The sequence below is a fragment of the Myotis daubentonii genome, chromosome 6, assembly GCF_963259705.1.
Source record: "Myotis daubentonii chromosome 6, mMyoDau2.1, whole genome shotgun sequence".
In the NCBI taxonomy this organism is placed as follows: Eukaryota; Metazoa; Chordata; class Mammalia; order Chiroptera; family Vespertilionidae; genus Myotis; species Myotis daubentonii.
In genome coordinates, this window is record NC_081845.1 from 93601891 (window position 1) to 93619825 (window position 17935).

Here is a 17935-nt window from a genome sequence, read left to right on the forward strand (position 1 = left end):
TGAAGCAGGTGAGCAGGGGACCAGACCAAGGCAGGGTGCCAGATGCTGTCATTGGGGCGAGCCTCTGGTGGTTACTGAAAATTCTTTGCTTCCGTGTGCCACGGTCTTGCCGGGTACTTGCACCTGGCGCAGGCCCCGATCATCCCTCAGGGCTTCTCCGCCTCCCCCTGCTCCTGAGAGGCAACGGGGGCCAGCAGCCACCTCTCGCAAGCGCTGCCGGCAATGGCGCCACCGCTCACACCCACTGACAGCGACGACCCCACTCGTACCCACAGCTGGCTCTGGAGCCGCCGCTCACACCCACTACAGGCACCCTGATCGCTCAATGCTGTCAGCGGGTGCAAGCGGCGGCTGCTGGTCCCAATCTCCCCTGAGGGCTTCTCCACGTCCCCCCTGCTCCTGAGGGGTGATCGGGGCAGCAACCGCCGCTCGCACCCGCTGATGACACCAGCCCCCTCACCCCCGCTGCTGGTGTCAGCCCCAATCGCTCCGCACCATCAGCGGGTACGAGCAGGTTCGGTGCTGCCAGCACGCGGGAGCTGCGGCATCAGGGGCAGGGTTGCCGGGAGACAGGGACTGAAGGCCAAGGTGGGAGGGGCTAGGCAAGGGCCCGGAGGATGGGCCGAGACCCGCCCCTGTGCCCACCGCAGCTCTCGGCCCACAGTTCCTTTCAAGGTGCACAAATTCATGCACTGGGCCCCTAGCAGGTTACAGATGAAAGTGGTCTGTGCAACTTTTGAGAACGGCCTTCAACAACGTGCCCTCTGCTCCCCCTTCTTCCTTCCTGTGCTGACAGCTTGAGTAGTCATCCTGAACCAGGAAAAGGCAGAGGAAGCTGGATCCTTGACCTTCATGAACTAGCCCGGACTCCTTCCCTCTGGACTTCGACCTTGTTTAAGCCCGTTAATTGGTTTCCATCACATCCAGCCTTGGCTTCAAAGACACTGCCTGATCCTGGTTACTCTTGTTTCTTCCCCTTGTGCCTCTTTCTAGACCTGTTCTTGACTTCTTCAATCTCTCTAGTCTTCTCCTCTACAACTGAGTATCCTTTATGTTAACTGTCACCTCAACTGATGACTCATGAACATATCTGTTTTTCTAATCTTTACATTTCTCTTGAACATTGTACCCATATTTCTGTTTATGGAGTATCTTTACCGGGATGTTCTCCTGGAACCTTAAACACCTAAAACTTATATTCAAAACTGAACTTAACATCTTTCCTCAAACATGTCCTTCCTCCCATCCCCTGTTTCTATTGGTCGCACAGTGCCATCCCCATGAACCAGGCTCAAAACCTCAGCATCATCCTCAAGACCCTCTCCTCCTCCTTCTTCCACATTTCACTGTAAGATCCTCCACTATATCTCTGTTACCCATGCCCCCCGTCTATCACTTCCTACTGTCCCCTAATTTGGACTCTAGTTTCCTGTAAGAGAGTCCTTGAAGACTCCTGACTTCAGGTTATTCCTGCCTCCAGTCTCTCCCTCCTGCAATCGAAGACCCACAGTTATTCACACTTAAAGAATGGCTTCTTCCCTGTCACCTCATGCAAACGTTTCCACAACGCGGCACTGTCTCTGGAATAAAGGCTGACATCAGAGATCCAATACTCCATGGCCAGTTCTTCGTTCCAGCCAAACTGATTCTTAGCGTTTTCCAAACATGTGCTCTATCATCTGCCACCATCGTACTGCTGTTTATGCCACTCCCTCTGCCTGGAATGCACTCTCCTTCCTCCTGACTTCTGCCTATCAAGTAGAACTCTCGATTTTGGGGTTCAGCTCAAACACTACCTCTTTTATAAAGCCATTCCTGATCTCTTACACTGACACAATCTATCCCTCTTTTGAACTCTAAAATTACTTTTAGACCACTGTAACATACTCTGCTTTTTATGATTATTTTACATATGTCTCATGTATCCATATGTAAATAAATGGCTGTCATGCCCTGCCGGCATGGCTCAGTGGTTGAGCATCAACCTATGAACCAGCAGGTCATGGTTCAATTCCTGGTTAGGGCACACGCCCGGGTTGGGGGGTCGATTCCCAGTGTGGGGTGTGCAGGAGGCAGCCAATCAATGATTCTCTCTCATCACTGATGTTTCTAGCTCTCTCTGTCCTTCCCTTCTTCTCTGAAATCAATACAACTATATTTAAGAATTTAATAAATGGCTGTCGATACATTTGGTGGAGGAAAATGTACATGTGTAGTTCACAGGGTTGGGCTTGTTTGAAAATGGAAAGAAAGGTGGACAATCCCAACTCAGAAGTATAAACGGAAAGAGCAAGACCGTGTTCCAGCGGGGCCTCTGGCAGGAGCTCCTTAATGCAAGACGGTGAGAGAAGGGAAGCTGCTGGAAATAAGGCGTCACTATGAAACTGTCATTTACACTTTTTGCCTTTTGGCAAAGCACCCAAACTTACGCCCTGGAATCGACCAGGAAAAGCTAGCCTGGACTCCGAGGTGAAAATGGTGGACTGCACACAGCATCTACTTAACCGTCCTCCTGAAGTCAGGGGGAGCACACTGAGAATCCCAAGCCGGCCCGGGGGAAGCCAGGCCTTACACCAGCGATGGCGGACCTTCTGAGCTCGGCGTGTCAGCATTTTGAAAACCCTAACTTAACTCTGGTGCCGTGTCACACATAGAAATTTTTTGATATTTGCAACCATAGTAAAACAAAGACTTACATTTTTTATATTTATTTTATATATTTAAATCCCATTTAACAAAGAAAAATCAACCAAAAAAATGAGTTCGCGTGTCACCTCTGACACACGTGTCATAGGTTCGCCATCGCTGCCTTACACCGTAGTCCTGGGAGTAGAGGAAGAAGCTAAAGTAAGTTTTCTTCCCCTTCCCTCCATGAGGATAAAGGTCGTTATCCTCGTACACAAACCTCACACAGACCTAAACGCACAGCTCTCAGGAGAATTGACTTAATTAATTGCACCTAAGGCGCCTCAGCCATGTAGCTGCGTGCCAACGAGCCCACGTGTGTGGCCATCTTCGGGTGATCACCCGTCATGGTGCTGAGCTAAGGGGACCTAGTGCTGCCGAAAAGCACACAGAGCGACTTGCAGAGCTCCCGGCCACTTTCCCTCTTGCTATCAAACCTGTCCACTGTCTCCCTGAGCAGCAGTGTGGCCAGCCTGTCCAGCTGGCAAAGCGTTAAACACTGAAGAGAAATCAATGACGAGGCTACAGGAAACAGGAAGCACTGCTCTCAGTTACGCGGGCCCTGAACAATGGTTTCTGAAGACCTCCCCCACATCTGAAGCCATTTAAGCAGCAGAGGAATACCCCGCTGGATGGAACCACCACAAAACCACCTGGCCCGATGCCTGTCTGGGGGTGAGTTTTCTGCCTCTTGGATCCCGATGGAGCTTTCTACTTCTGTCGGTTTTGTCACATCTACAGGCACAGATGGCGTGTCTGGTGGAGCAGTTCTCACTGTGAAGGGCTGTCCTGCACAGTGTAAGATGCTTAGCATTCCTGGTCACCAGCAACGAAATGCCAGTGGAACCCCACCTCAGCCAGTCGCTGGGGTGCCCAGTCACTCTCCCCGAGCATCCACCCCAGGGGATGGTAGCAACAGTAACCACGTAAAATTTATTTCTATCAATTCCCTTATTATTTTTATTATTTGTGTTTTGGAAAAGTACTTTAAAGATTTACTGTATAGTTTTTAACTATTTATATGTAGGCTTCTGCACACTCTTACATTAATGTAAAACATTTACACAGTATTACTTTTTAAAATGTCTGAATTGTGCCGAAACTGGTTTGGCTCAGTGGATGGAGCGTCGTCCTGCGGACTGAAGGGTCCCAGGTTCGATTCCAGTCAGGGGCATGTACCTGGGTTGCGGGCACATCCCCAGTGGGAGGTGTGCAGGAGGCGGCTGATCCATGTTTCTCTCTCATCAATGTTTCTAACTCTCTATCTCTCTCCCTTCCTCTCTGTAAAAAATCAATAAAATATATTTAAAAATAAATAAATAGTCTGAATTGTGCAATATATATATATATATATATATTCTTTGTATTATTCTAATGTGTTTTTTATTTCTCTTTTCTTGATCAGAATTGTCAGATATCTTTTTAACTAGAAACAAGTTTTCATTGTAATGATCAAGCCTATTGCTTTGTTTTTTCACTTTATTAATTCTGCTTTTATTTTTTCTTTAACTCAAGTGTAATGTGCATACCATAAAGTATGTGAAGTAAATGATCTGCTTTACCTTTATTAATTACTCTCTGCTACTTTCTCTTGGTTAAGTTTTAGTCTTTCTCGTTTCTTAACTAATAAATTTAAGGGTATACACTTTCCTCTGAGTATCACTTTGGCAAAATATTATCAGTATTTATATGAAGTGTTTCCACCACCAATAATTTACTTTGGCAAAATATTATCAGTATTTATATGAAGTGTTTCCACCACCAATAATTTCTACGTAGTAAAATCGAGAAAGAAAATTGGCAACTCGCAGACCAAATATATAACACTGATCGACAAGATGCTCAATTTCACTAATTATGCAAATACCAGTTTCAAAACACATTCCTTGCTTATCACGGTGAAAACCATTAGAGGAATAATGTGCTGGTGAAGGTGGGGCAGCGAGGGAGCTCACTCACCACTGAAGGAGTTAATTCAGCCCCAATAGGCCGGGACGTGCACCTCCCCTGGCTGACTGTCTCCTTTCTATCAGTCTCTTAAACAGTCTTACCCGCCTGTAAGAATGTGTGTATGGAATGTCCACAGCAGCATCATTTATCTCAGAGAAATACTGGAGGCAACTGAACCATCCATCATGGCGAATGGGAAAATGAGTCATGGGGTATTTCACCATTAAAAAAGAAAAAGGTAGATTTCTAAGAACTAAGACAAAATTGTACCCATAATCTATAAACAAGGTAAAAACAAAACAAAACCAAAAAACCAAGTTTGCAAAATAGTTTGTAAAATATGATCCCCATTTTAGGTCGGAAACACATAAAACAATCTCACACAGATGCTTTTGTATAAAAATAGCCATTGGCCCGGAGTACACACCACACCTTCCCACTGTGGTCGCCTCTGGCAACTGTGAGCAGCAGGGAGGCGAGGAGAATCTGAACATTTTATTTGTATTCACTTCTGTATTTTTTCAAATTTTTTTCCAGCGTGCTAATACAAATGTAATGATTTTAAAAAATCTCACATCCCACCCCTCACACTGTAGTTTCTTGGAAGTCTGAAAGGTCTGGTAGTCTCATTAACATGACCTTTTGAAAACGGGTATTTTAATTCATAAAAGCTGCCTAAGATCCTGACGTGAGTGGGAAATGATTTGCCTCACTTTTACCATCCCCAGTGGGCATTCCTTCCAGGCTCCTGAGTAACTGGTAGTCCGTTTTCATATTCAGTGTTGGATGCCAGCAGCTAGCCTGGAGGCAGGCACGCCCCTCGCTGTGGCTCAGTTAACCCTGCGCCCGGGCCACCCACTCCCAGCGGTAGCCGCACTGCAGGGCTGGACGAGGCCCGAGCACAGGAGGACGACATGTGAGGCTGCAGTTCTCCTTGGCGGCGCGTTCCCTTCCTAATCCGAGGTCTCTCGCTGGGGAAAGCACATCCCTACCAAGGGCACCTGGCAGCCAAGCAGACTGGCCCCCTCTTTAAAGTTCACCGACTTCCCCTTTTTCTTCCTTCCAAAGGCTGAGCCCACTACCTTGTCAGAGTTCTAGACCAAGCCTTTGGACGCGAGAAAGAACTGTCCTGGCTGATGTTGCCCAGTAGTTAGACTAAAGGGTCTCAGTTTGATTCCTGATCAAGGGCACGCACCTGGGTTGTGGCCCTGCCCCCAGTAGGGGTGCATGCAGGAGGCAACCAATCAATGTGTTTCACTCTCCTCTCTCTGAAAAAGCAATGAAAAAAAATACCCTCTGGTGAGATTTAAGAAGGAAGGAAGGAAGGAAGGGAGGGAGGGAGGGAGGGAGGGAGGGAGGGAAGGAGGGGGGGAGGGAGGGAGGGAGGGAGGGAGGGAGGGAGGAAAGGAGGGGGGGAGGGAGAATTGGAATTCTCCCCCTTCATGATGCTAATGATTCTTCCCCCACCGAGAACTGTTTTCAAACACACATCCCATTAATTACTTGTTCTCTAAGGGTTAATTTCCGTATGGATTTATTATTAAACAACCAGAGAAGGCATCTGTGCTCGACTCCACTGTCTAAATGTTTTAATTAAAAATCTACCACATGACCGGAAGACTCAATACATTAAGATATCCATTCTCCCCTAAGTGCTATATAGTTTCAACACATTCTCAACAAAAATTCCAGCAGGACCCTGTAGAAATCAACAAGCTGATTCTAAATTTTTGAATGGGACGCTAAAGGAACTAGACTATCTTAAATAATTCTGAGAAAGAGTAACAAAGAGGCAAAGGTAATTCCATGGAGAAAGGAGAGTCTTTTCAACAAATCTGGGCAAAAAATTGGACGCCCATATGAACAACCTATGCTCTTCAAAAGACACCGTTCAGGGAATAAAAAGATAAATCACGGGCCAGGGGAAAGTCATAGAACTGATAAAGAACTTTTGTCCAAAAAAATGTATAAAGAAGACTGACAACTCAGTAACGAAAAAAACCAAAAAACCCATTTTCTTTAAATGCGCAAAAGATTTGAACACTATTTTAGATATAAGGATGATAATTACATTGAAAGATACTCCAAGATCACTAGCCTTTAGGGAAACACAAGTTAAATCCACAATGAAATACCACTAACCACCTATTAGAACAGCTAAACCAGCTTTTAACCTGACAGTGTTAAGCACCGGGGAGGATATGTAACATCTACTTGGTGGGAATGCAAAATGGTACAATCTCCCTGGAAAATGATTTGGCAGTGTCTTATAAACGTCAACATATATTTACCTAGGACCCAGCCATGCCAATCCTAGTGTTTATCCAAGAGAAATGAAACCTATGTTAACACAAAAATCCGTATGTAAATATTCATAAGAGCTTTCTTTGTTATTTCCCCAAACTGTAACTGAAGCAAATGTTGTTCAACTAGAGACTGGATAAACTGTGGTACCAAGGACTACCACTCAGCAATGAACAGGCACAGGTACGGATATCTGCAACAGCACGGATGAATCGCTATGAACCCTGCTAACTGAGAGGGCCAGACTCAAAGGATACGTACTGCGTGATTCCATTTATGTGACATTCTAGAAAATGCAAAATTATGGGGAAAGATATCAGAGTGGGGACTGCCAGGCATAAGGGAAGGGTGCAGGAGTGACTATGAAGGGACACAGACGTTTTTGCTGTGATGAAACTGTTCTATATCTTGATGATGGTAGCAGTTACGGGACTATATCTGTCAAAACTTACAGAGCTACCCACAAAAGGATGAATTTTACTATGTCTAAATGATAATCTTTTTTAAAAAGCTCCAAATGGAAACCAAATAAACAAAGCAAAATTAAAAGCCCCACAGAGTTTCTGCAAGCCAGAGAGAAACCTTTTAAACAGGACCTTTATTTTATTTTTAATATATTTGTATTGATTTCAGAGAGGAAGGGAGAGGAGAGAGAGATAGAAACATCAATGATGAGAATCATGGATCGGCTGCCTCCTGCACACCCCCTACTGGGGATTGAGCCTGCAACCTGGGCATGTGCCCCTGACTGGAATTGAACCCAGGATCCTTCAGTCCCCAGGCCGACGCTCTATCCACCGAGCCAAACCGACTAGGGCTAAACAGGACCTCTAAAATTAAGATCCACAATGTCACCCACATAGGCACATGCCCTCTTTGCCTCCCCCACTTTCTGACAAGCCTAGCAAAGGGAACTTCTAAAGAAACCCTCGAATCCCCCATTCTTACCTGAACCATGGGCTGTCCTAGGATTGGAAGGAGACACAAATGCTACCCCGTGACGGCCCCTCCCTGCAAGCGGCAGAGAGCGGAGGAGAGGCGCGGAGCCCCGGCCTGCCTGCAGGGAAGTGCCCGCCCTTCCTGCTCCTGCTCCTGCGGAGGCGGGCACAGGCTGCGGGCAGGGCGTACGCACCTCGGTCTCCGTGCCTGTGTCCACGGCCTGGCTGGGTCCCGGCCCGCAGCACTCGCTCCCTCACAGAGGAGGCTGAATGTGCAGTGGCAACGAAAGTAGGCCAAGGCGACAGAGCACTCCAGTTACCTGGTGGCAGCCAATCACGGCCCCCCAGGGTGCCTCAATCTGAGGTCAGGACTCAAAGCTGCGTCTGTGCTGTCAGCCTGGACCCAAAGGGACTGACTTGCTGGACTTGTTTTTCCAGAGCATTAACCTGATGGCTTATGACTTGAGTCCCCAAATCAATCCCGGCCACCACACCTGGCCCCCCTAACCCTCCCCTTGCTTCGTGCGCGGAGAGGTGGCAAGCAGACTCCCACCCCTGTGCCGACAAGGGAAGGATCGCCCCCCCCCCCCCCCAACAGGCTGCAGGACCAGCATCACCGCCTTCCACCCGGGGCACAAACTGTACGAACCCCTTTAGCGTTGTTTCTGCGGGGGGAGGGGGGTGTGCTTGTACCTTTTGTTTTTCCGTCCACTGCTGGCAGCTTCTTTGTTTCCGCCCTTAACAGCAGCTCATACGGATGCTCCTCCTCCTCCCTGGCTGTGCTCTCCTGAACCCGGGCTCGCATGGCCAAGACCTAAGAGAGAAACACCCAGACTTTTCATGCCAGTGGCTACAGCCCCAGCAGGTTATGCTGAACAAATCTGAGCTTACTGGTTCCCTTTTCACCTGAGAGGAGAGTGTGTGTGTGTGTGTGTTGGGGGGGGGGGGGGGGGTGAAGGATTCAAGCGTCCCATGGGTCACCACTGCTTCTGTGGCTATGCACCGGGACCTCACATGGCAATGGCCTTTGATTAAAACACTCCCCTTTCCTTACCACATTTTATCTTTCAAAAAACCATAAACAAAATCCAAGATGGCCCTCCCCCATTTCCACTGTGATCTGCACAATCTCTTCTCGTGGCTACTTCCCAGCACAACGTGAAGGCCTTCTTTCTCCAGATCTCTGCTAACAGGCACAGGACCACCTGAGGCTGGAGTCCTCCCGCCTCTGCAGTGGACTGACATTCACAGGGACGGAGTGCTCTGTGTGTCCTCTATTTCTGTAGCCTTTCTTCACAGGTCCTCAAAGCCAGCTTCCACTGCATTTATGATAACTAGAGGCTCGGTGCACAAAATTCGTGCACGGATAGGGTCCCTAGGCCTGGCCAATTGGGGCCTTCTGGCTGCCAGCCGGGGCCTTCCTTCGTTCCGCGCTGCCCCCTGGTGGCCTGCACACGTCACAGCGAGCGATCGAACCCCCAGTCTCCTGGTCAAACTCCCGAGGGGACACTTTGCATATTAGCCTTTTATACATATAGAAGACATTTTAAATGAATTCCAGCCATCTTTGTTCTGAAAACAGCTGAGTGGTGAGGCAGTAGTGGTTCAGTGGAGGAAAGGCAGCTCTGTCAACTGAGAAAGCCCCAGTCCAGGCAGCCACGGGTCTGATGCAGGAACTGGACCAGAGCTGCTCCTGCACTGCCGACTGGCTCCCTCAGCCGAGGGCCAGGGGCCACAGTTGTGGGGCCAGAGCAACGAAGCTCGATCAGAGGCAGAAACACCAGGATTAGTGCTATGGCCGCCCAAGGGAGAGAAGGAGACCCTGGCTTCAGAGGGTAATTCTGGCTCATCTGTCCTAAGAATCCAACAGTTTCACGGGCACATTACGAATGATCGATCGTATACTAGCTCTCAGGAGGGCAAACCACAGCACAGTCTCCTGTTGAGCAGCCTCTCTAGCACAAGCGCACACTGTGAACGAGGGGAGGGGGGCTCCCCGTCCACGGGACAAACAGCGGTTCCTCACGAGTGAGGTTCTCTGACCACACAGAGCCCTCCTGCACTGCCATGCGGCACAGCTCACCACACCGACGCGGGTGTGTGATTCATCTCGGTTTTGCTTCCCGGAGGCACAGCTCTCCGGGTTCCGCCTAAGGAGACGGCAAGGATCCCGCAGCCTCGGAGAAGTGAGCCGGCCCCTGGATGGTAACAAGGCCGCCCCTCGCCCCTCGAGAGCCTGACCAGAGCTCCTGACCAAGGCTGTGGGAGGCACAGCGGGAGCCTCCTTACCAAAGCCACCTGGAAGCCAGAAGCTACTTAATCACAAGAGCCATTTGCCTGTTACTTATTCCTCTGCTTCTTCCCAGGAACACAATTAAGGGAACAAAGAGGGGCCATTAAGCAGTTCATTCAAGGTCAACTTAATACCACAGGCTGCGCAGATAGGAACCTGCGTCCGGAGGCGTACACCCACCCCCGCAGGGCGGCAGAGGCTGGACGCTGACTCCGAGTGTCCTGCAGGGCGAGGGCGCTCATGCACCCCGGCCTGCCCCTGAGAAGGACCCGCCCCGGTCGTCACAGCTAGAGAGCACCTGGGCCAGCTTGTTCACTGTGCAGATGCTGAAATCCAGTTCCCAGAGAGGTCTAGGGACTTGCCGGGGTTCCACAGAGAGCTCCCAGCAGAGCCGGGCCGTAAGACCCACCCCTCTGACTCTGGATCAAGCTGGCCCCACTTTTCCCGGGAGGTCTGATGTCTCTGTCCAGTTTAGAACGCATCCCCCTCAGGTGTCTGAGAGCCCCCACTCATACCAGACAACTGACAGGGTGAGAGTTTTGCTTTATCCTGGCCCCTGCCAGCTCCAGGACTAACATCTCACAAGAAAGCAATAAACTGCTTCCCAGCGCCCACTCAGGAAGCCCTGTGTCCCGGCGAGTATGGCATAAACTGACTTCCACCTGAAAGGATTCTGCTCTTCACTAAATTACTACTTAATCTTCTCCCCCTTCTCCCAGGGCTGGCAATAAATCAAAGCCAGAAACACACAACCGCACCCGTTCTCCCCTCTGCAGAAAGCACCATTCCTGCTGGGGAGAAATGCTACCACCACCACACTGGCCAATGGGACAGCCAGCTGGGCTGCGGGCAGCTTTCTGGGAAGAGACACCACTGCAGCTGCCACTTCCATGGCGCTCAGCACATCTGAGCCCAGAGACGTGCACGGTCAGCCCGGTGCAGCTGGCAGCCCACCTGGTGGGCAGACACATCAATGTGGTGTGCACGCGCACAGGTGCATGTGTTTAAAGGACCAGCGCTCTGACCAGCTCTCCCGGAGCCAGGTATGCTCAGTGTCCCTTAAAGGCTTCCATGGGTCACCTGACAATGACAAGCCAGGACACAAACACTGGGGAAGATTGCTGGCCAAAAACAGAAGTCTAAACTTGGATGAAGTCACTGCCTCCTAGGACAGTGGTCGGCAAACTGCAGCTCGCGAGCCACATGTGGCTCTTTGGCCCCTTGAGTGTGGCCACGAAGTTTCAATCCCACTGTATGTGCGCGCCCGCACGTGGTATTTTGTGGAAGAGCCACACTCAAGGGGCCGCAGTTTGCCGACCACTGTCCTAGGAGATGAAGTTTAGGGTAGTAAAAATTTGAGTGTAAAAATGGCCCTGGCTGGTTTGGCTCAGTGGATAATGTGTCAGCCTGCAGACCAAAGGGTCCCGGGTTTGATTCCAGTCAAGGGCATGTACCTCGGTTGCAGGCTCCTCCCCGGCCTGGGCCTTGATCGGGGCGCATCCAGGAGGCAACTAATGGATATGCTATTCTCACATCAATATTTCTCTGTCTTTACCTCTCTCTTCCACTCTAATATATTTTTATTGATTTCAGAGAGGAAGGTAGAGGGAGAGAGAGCTAGAAACATCAATGATGAGAATCATTGATTGGCTGCCTCCTGCACGCCCCACACTGAGGAGCGAACCCACAATCCGGGCATGTGCCTTGACCAGGAATCGAACCATGACCTCCTGGCTCATAGGTCAACACTCAACCACTGAGCCACGCTGGCTGGGCGCTCTGCCACTCTCTCTAAAAATCAATGGAAAAATATCCTCAAGTGAGGATTAAAAAAAAAAAAAAAAAGATTTAATAAATAAATAAATAACAGTGAAGACTAGAATAAAACAAAAAAAAAAAGCCCACTTATGGAGAAGACTATCCATTCTGATTACAGCCAACAGGACCTGCCTTAATCACTAAAAGGCCAGTGACCCAGACACATCACCTCTATATTCACACACTTGCCCATCACTGGGCAAGCCAGGCCGGGCCCTCACGGCCTTCCGAGACGGACTCTGGTGGCCCAACTGACCCAGCGTTCCAGGCTACCCTGAGCAAGTCCTAGGAGACATATGGCCGGAGTCTCCCATCCGTCAGCGTGGAGGTTTCTCCCCACCTCTCGGCACTGCATTAGCATCAAGTGTCTGCTCTAGAAAGTCAGGAGAATAGAAAGTCCTGATTATCCGACACTTTAAGAGCCTCGCCCTTATCCTTGCGCCTTAGGAATTTCAATTCAAGTCCCTGTTACAGAGCCCCACCCCCGCCGAATATGCTCCAGATGACCAGGCGTCTCCCTGTAGAGAGGGAGCAATGAGGCAAACCTCGACATAACGGCACGCAGGCTTACTGCTCGCACTCATGTCTGCTCCTGGGCATGACCGCCCCAGAGACCCCTTAGATGAGACATGCTAATTAGCATTTTGTAATTAAGGGATAGAAAGAAACAAGGACAGAATTTGTACGCAGCATAGCAATCATCTCCTATCTCCAACACTGACTCACATTCCTAAAAGGGCTTCCTTGCATTTATACGTTTCGTTAAACTAAAGCCATCCTTCTGGTTCTATACGTTCATATTAAACAAAAGAACCCATTTTTCTGGATGGTCCATGGCAATACTGTGAAAAAAATTAACTCCTACTTCTAGGGATAAAGGAATGAGACCTGACTAGTTTATATTAGCTAAAATTTAAAATAAAGAAAGCCAGGGCTTTGAACGAGCTACAAAATAAACTACTGATATTATGTAATATTTTAAATAAATACTCAATAAACATTCTCTAAATGGTAGGAAGAGCTACAAAATAAACTACTGATATTATGTAATATTTTAAATAAATACTCGATAAACATTCTCTAAATGGTAGGAAGAGTTAAAGGAACATTTTGAAGGTGAAAGATAAAGGAAACTATGATCTTCTTCATAAACCTAAGTGAGCAGATTCTCACATTCTGCCACATTCTGCACAATGGGCCTGGTGCAGACTCTTCACATGAAATGAAGAGGAAAAATGCAAAAACAGAAGTAAGCCATTTGGGACAAACCATCAAAACCTACGCATGTGACACAGTCCGGGGAGCAGCGAGCAGGGGCACTCTAGATTTTATGTCAAAAGACAACACACTGCAAAAGGCACAAAAGCCAAAGTGCGACTGGTCAGCCCATCGGAGCCAGGAGACAATGTGCTGCTCGGCTCGGCTCAGCTGGGCTCCGCTCGGTGCTGGCTGGAGCAGTGGCTGGCCGCTAGGGGGCGCCATTAAAATTCTTTGCTTAGTACTTCAGAGTGAGTATGAAAGGGCTTGTTCCACATTACTGGTATACACAATTCAGGTTTACTAACCCAAGGAGGCGATAAGAAATGAGAAAGCACAGTCATTAAGCACACACGGATGCACTTTCCAACAAATCGAACACACCCGACCCTGTACCTCAGAAGCCGGCAGGGGAAAAAGCTTCCTGTCCGTGGGGTCTTCCTCCTCCTCGTCCGGCGGGGGCTTCGCTGGAGGCGGTGGCCGTTCCCGCTGCAGACAAGAAAAGAAGTCGTTCACCGTCTCTTTTTTTAAGTATCTAACTTTTTGGTCTACTCTTAGCTTAGCCCTTAGAAATGAAAATGACTTTGGTCAAGCACTTCCCTGCGAGACCAAAGTCAAGGTCTAGATCTAGAATCTGTACAGAAAGACTCTGCACACAAACACACGTCAGTTCTCACGCTCTTTGCTTTCTGATGTTTATGCCGGAGATTATAAACACCTCTTTCCTATCCTGACCACAGTGAGAAACATCAGCACTGAAATCACAGACCTGCCTTGTCGGAACACGTCCGTCGTGAGGCTGAGGCGTGAAACTCGAGGAAAATCCATGCCGCCTCCAGTGAGAGGAGGAGTCAGCAAGGCCCAAAACGCAACTTGTCAAGGAGCTCTGACAACCCACTCGGGTCCCTTCCTGCGCACGCTCCCACACCATCCTATTCCGTATCATTAGCATGTGAAAACCCAATCTCATCTCAGCCCATTTAAAAAATAGTCTTTCTCAGTTCTCTGCCCGAGAGCGGGGCTGGCAAACCTTTTCTTAAAGGGCCATAGAGTAAATATTTTGGGCTTTGCAGTCAGCTCTGCTGCTGTGGTACAAAGTGTTCCATTAAACTTCATTCACCATCCGAGGCAGCTGTCTGTGGCCCTGCGTGCCAGCCCTGCCCTGGAGCAAGACATTCGCTGGAGAGGGACCAGCGGGGTCTCCGGCAGACAATTTCAGGAACACAGAGCGGTCTTCGGGGAGAGGACGCTGAAGAGCAGCTTGCCATTCTCCCCGCGGGACTTTCAACATCCTTTCTACCCTAAGCTTGCTCATCAGTGTTCCATGGGGAAGGCAGTGGAGCCGGAACGGGAGTTGGCTGGCGGGCGAGTTCCCTGTGCTGCCAGAACAGAGCACTAAAGTCAGGGCGGAGGGGAGGCTGAGCTGTGGGCCTCGGAGAGACCTGGAGGAAAGATGGTTCTCCCATTTTAGGAGCTGCCAGAGATGGTTAGCACCTGGCACCCATGATCTTCACCACTCGGTACTCCACCTCCACAACTCGGCCCGCCCACGGTCCTGGGACCAGCTGAGGCCCAGTGGCAACAACTTCAACGCAGGTTCACACATTCAAGCCAAACTAAGCAGTTCAGATGAGGTTCCCACTAAGTCCCACGCCCCACCCCTTTGCTCCAGAGGTGCCACCTTGGAAGGAAGAGAGAGAAAAAGCAGCAGGCCCATAACCCACGCTGTTACCCAACCTTGGAACACAGACAGCCGAGGAAAAACACAACGAAACACAACGGAGGCCCCCAAGGCTGTGCCTCCTGAAGGAGATGAGAAAGAGGTGAGCACCAGGGACACTGGCAGGAAAGGGAGGCACGATCCTCTTCCTAACGCCAAAGCGCTGGCCCGGGCCTGGGAGCACGGAGCTGACTTATACACGCCATCCCTGGTGCTTACAAGGCACAGAACAGGCGGGTGGCCACAGTGAATTCCCAGAGCCAGGGAGGTAGCACATCCACAACATACTCCAGTGAAAATGGCAGAGCACAGCACCCCAAATGCATCCGTTTCTGCTCAGAGGGACCCTAGGAGGCTGGGTTTCTAGAGGAAGAGGGAACAAAGACACTAAATCAGTAGCCAAGCCCCACAGGAACTTGGCTATCCAAAGCTTAAAGCCTCCAGCTCCCTCTACTGGGCATCACCTGTAAGTACACTGAAAGCAAGCCTTCCTCCACAGGTGGATCTGCTTAATTCCTTTGCTCCTGCCAGGGAAAGAAGGGGAAAAGACCAGTTCTGTCCACAGAGCCACCATGCTCCCGGCGCTCGCACAGGCACTGCCTCCACCACTCACACGTTCACCACAGTCCTGGATCACACCCTCGCTGGTGGGCTACGACAAGACTGGCAGGCCTTTCCAAGCTTCAAATGGAAATGCGGCGTCTGTTCCAGGGCAGGGCAAGAACCTAACTCAGAAGAACACCAAGCAATACCAGGCCACTCCCTGGGCACTCCCCAAAGCCCAAGCATCCCCTAGCAGCACCACCTAGCAGCAGCACCTGCAATATCACCTAGCAGCAGCACCTAGCAGCATCACCTACAATATCACTTAGCAGCACCATCTAGCAGCAGCACCTAGCAGCATCACCTACAATATCACCTAGCAGCACCACCTAGCAGCATCACCTACAATATCACCTAGCAGCACTATCTAGCAGCACCACCTAGCAGCAGCACCTAGCAACATCACCTAGCAGCATCCCCTAGCAGCAGCATCTAGCAGCATCCCCTAGCAGCACCACCTACAATATCACCTAGCAGCATCATCTAGCAGCAGCACCTAGCAGCATCACCTAGAAGTACCACCTAGCAGCATCACCTAGCAGCACCCCCTAGCAGCACCATCTAGCAGCACTACCTACAATATCACCTAGCAGCACCACCTACAATATCACCTAGCAGCATCACCTAGCAGCAGCACCTAGCAGCATCACCTAGCAACACCACCTACCAGCATCACCTAGAAGTACCACCTAGCAGCATCACCTAGCAGCAGCACCTGGAAGCACCACCTAGCAGCAGCACCTAAAAGTATCCCCTAGCAGCATCACCTAGCAGCATCCCCTAGCAGCACCACCTAGTAGCATCACCTAGCAGCATCCCCTAGCAGCACCATCTAGCAGCAGCACCTAGCAGCAGCACCTAGCAGCATCATGTAGCAGCATCCCCTAGCAGCACCATCTAGCAGCACCACCTAGCAGCAGCACCTAGCAGCAGCACCTAGCACCCAAAGGCCATCCAAATGGTCATTAGCAGATCCAGACCAAAGGGAAAGCCAGCCTCTGCAACAGGAAGAAACAATACACACGAGGCCATGTGCCTGAGGTGGGGTTACACCGGGATCCTGTGAGAGCAAGGGCCAGTTTAGTAAACGCCCAGGGCTGAAAACTTCGGATTACTGTCAGCAACGCAGGAAGGTCAGTGGGACCACTGAGTCTGGCTCAGGCTCACAGTGAAACCTCGGGGAGAAGATGGGGTAAGGCGGCTAGAGAACAACGTCTGAGGCCAGAGCAGACGCAGGCACCAAAGACTAGTGAGACAGGAGGTGGGCCTGAGGGAAAATTCAGGGCTGTCCTCAATGGCTACAGCGGTTAGAACCGGGAAGAACAAAAATGCCTCACACCAGACGCGTGATGATGTTGGCTGAACCTTGCCGCAGCCCTCTGACACAGAAATCCACCCGGGTAACCTCTGAGGTCAAGTGAAGGGGCCTGACTGAGGGTGGACAGGAACTCGCTGCAGCAGGAACTGCTCTCCAGACAGAAAACAGGCTGCATGGCAAGGACCCCAAACACAGAGCAGCATTCAGGCTAAACACACACAAAATGCTTTTAAATGCTCTAGGGCCAAAAAGTAGTAAAAAGATGCAAACAGGTTATACTGAAATTGGAAGACCAAAACTGTACCTCCACGAGCCCTATGGTTTAAGCACCCTGAGCGGGGTGGAGCCGCAGCAGAGCCCAGGAGGCCTCCGTGCGAGCCGGCACGAGGGTGCAGCTCTCCCCCCCAGCACCCCCCCAGCACCCCAGCGAGCCCCGGCTGCTGAGGCCCCGGCCGCGTACAGGCCTCACTCCAGCAGCCTTCCCTCCCGCGGCCTCGGCCTCCTTGTTCACGGAGTCCCGGTCGGACGACCGCCCGCTGGCCATGCTGTCCAGCGAGTGGCAGGAGACGGCGTTGTACAGCGCCTCGTAGGGGCCCTCCTCTTCAGCGCTTGTGTCAAAATCGACGATCAGTTCAGTCACTGCTTTCTCCACGTCACCTGAGGGGAGGTCAGAGGGCAGGAGGGTCAACGGAAGAGCAGCCTCACGTTTCCAAGCTCTGCGACAACCGAAGTCTGCTGAGCGCGGCCTGACGAGCGGAGCCAGAGCAGGACCATGAGCCAGGGCTGCTCACGAGCAGCACAAACAGGCTCCCTGCTCTACACCAAGACGTGGGCAGATTCCCCTCTAATTCAATATGGACAACTCTTGCTATCGCTGAGGGTATCTCCCAAGATCTTCACAAATTCCCAGGGTAACATAAACCTAAACCAGAAAATGCAGCAAAGTATAAGGAAAGAAACGTGAGTAAGCCTTGAAATTCTTCCTAAGCAGCTCCATGTGCTCCAGGAGGAGGCGGCCCCATCGGAGCTGGCGGCGCCTCGCTGTGAGC

At 50.4% G+C, this 17935-nt stretch overlaps 1 protein-coding gene across 6 annotated transcripts in view; it reads right to left on the reverse strand.

Annotated features, from left to right (window-relative positions):
• ANKS1A (ankyrin repeat and sterile alpha motif domain containing 1A) overlaps nucleotides 1-17935 on the reverse strand; it is a 178359-nt gene that overhangs the window by 73389 nt on the left and 87035 nt on the right. For all 6 annotated transcript variants that reach the window (XM_059701917.1, XM_059701914.1, XM_059701913.1 and 3 more), the window contains 3 exons: nucleotides 17347-17543; nucleotides 13642-13734; nucleotides 8571-8691 (listed from right to left, as the gene is read on the reverse strand). In XM_059701917.1, the coding sequence (XP_059557900.1) occupies nucleotides 8571-8691; nucleotides 13642-13734; nucleotides 17347-17543 (411 nt within the window). The remainder of the gene's footprint in view (nucleotides 1-8570; nucleotides 8692-13641; nucleotides 13735-17346; nucleotides 17544-17935) is intronic.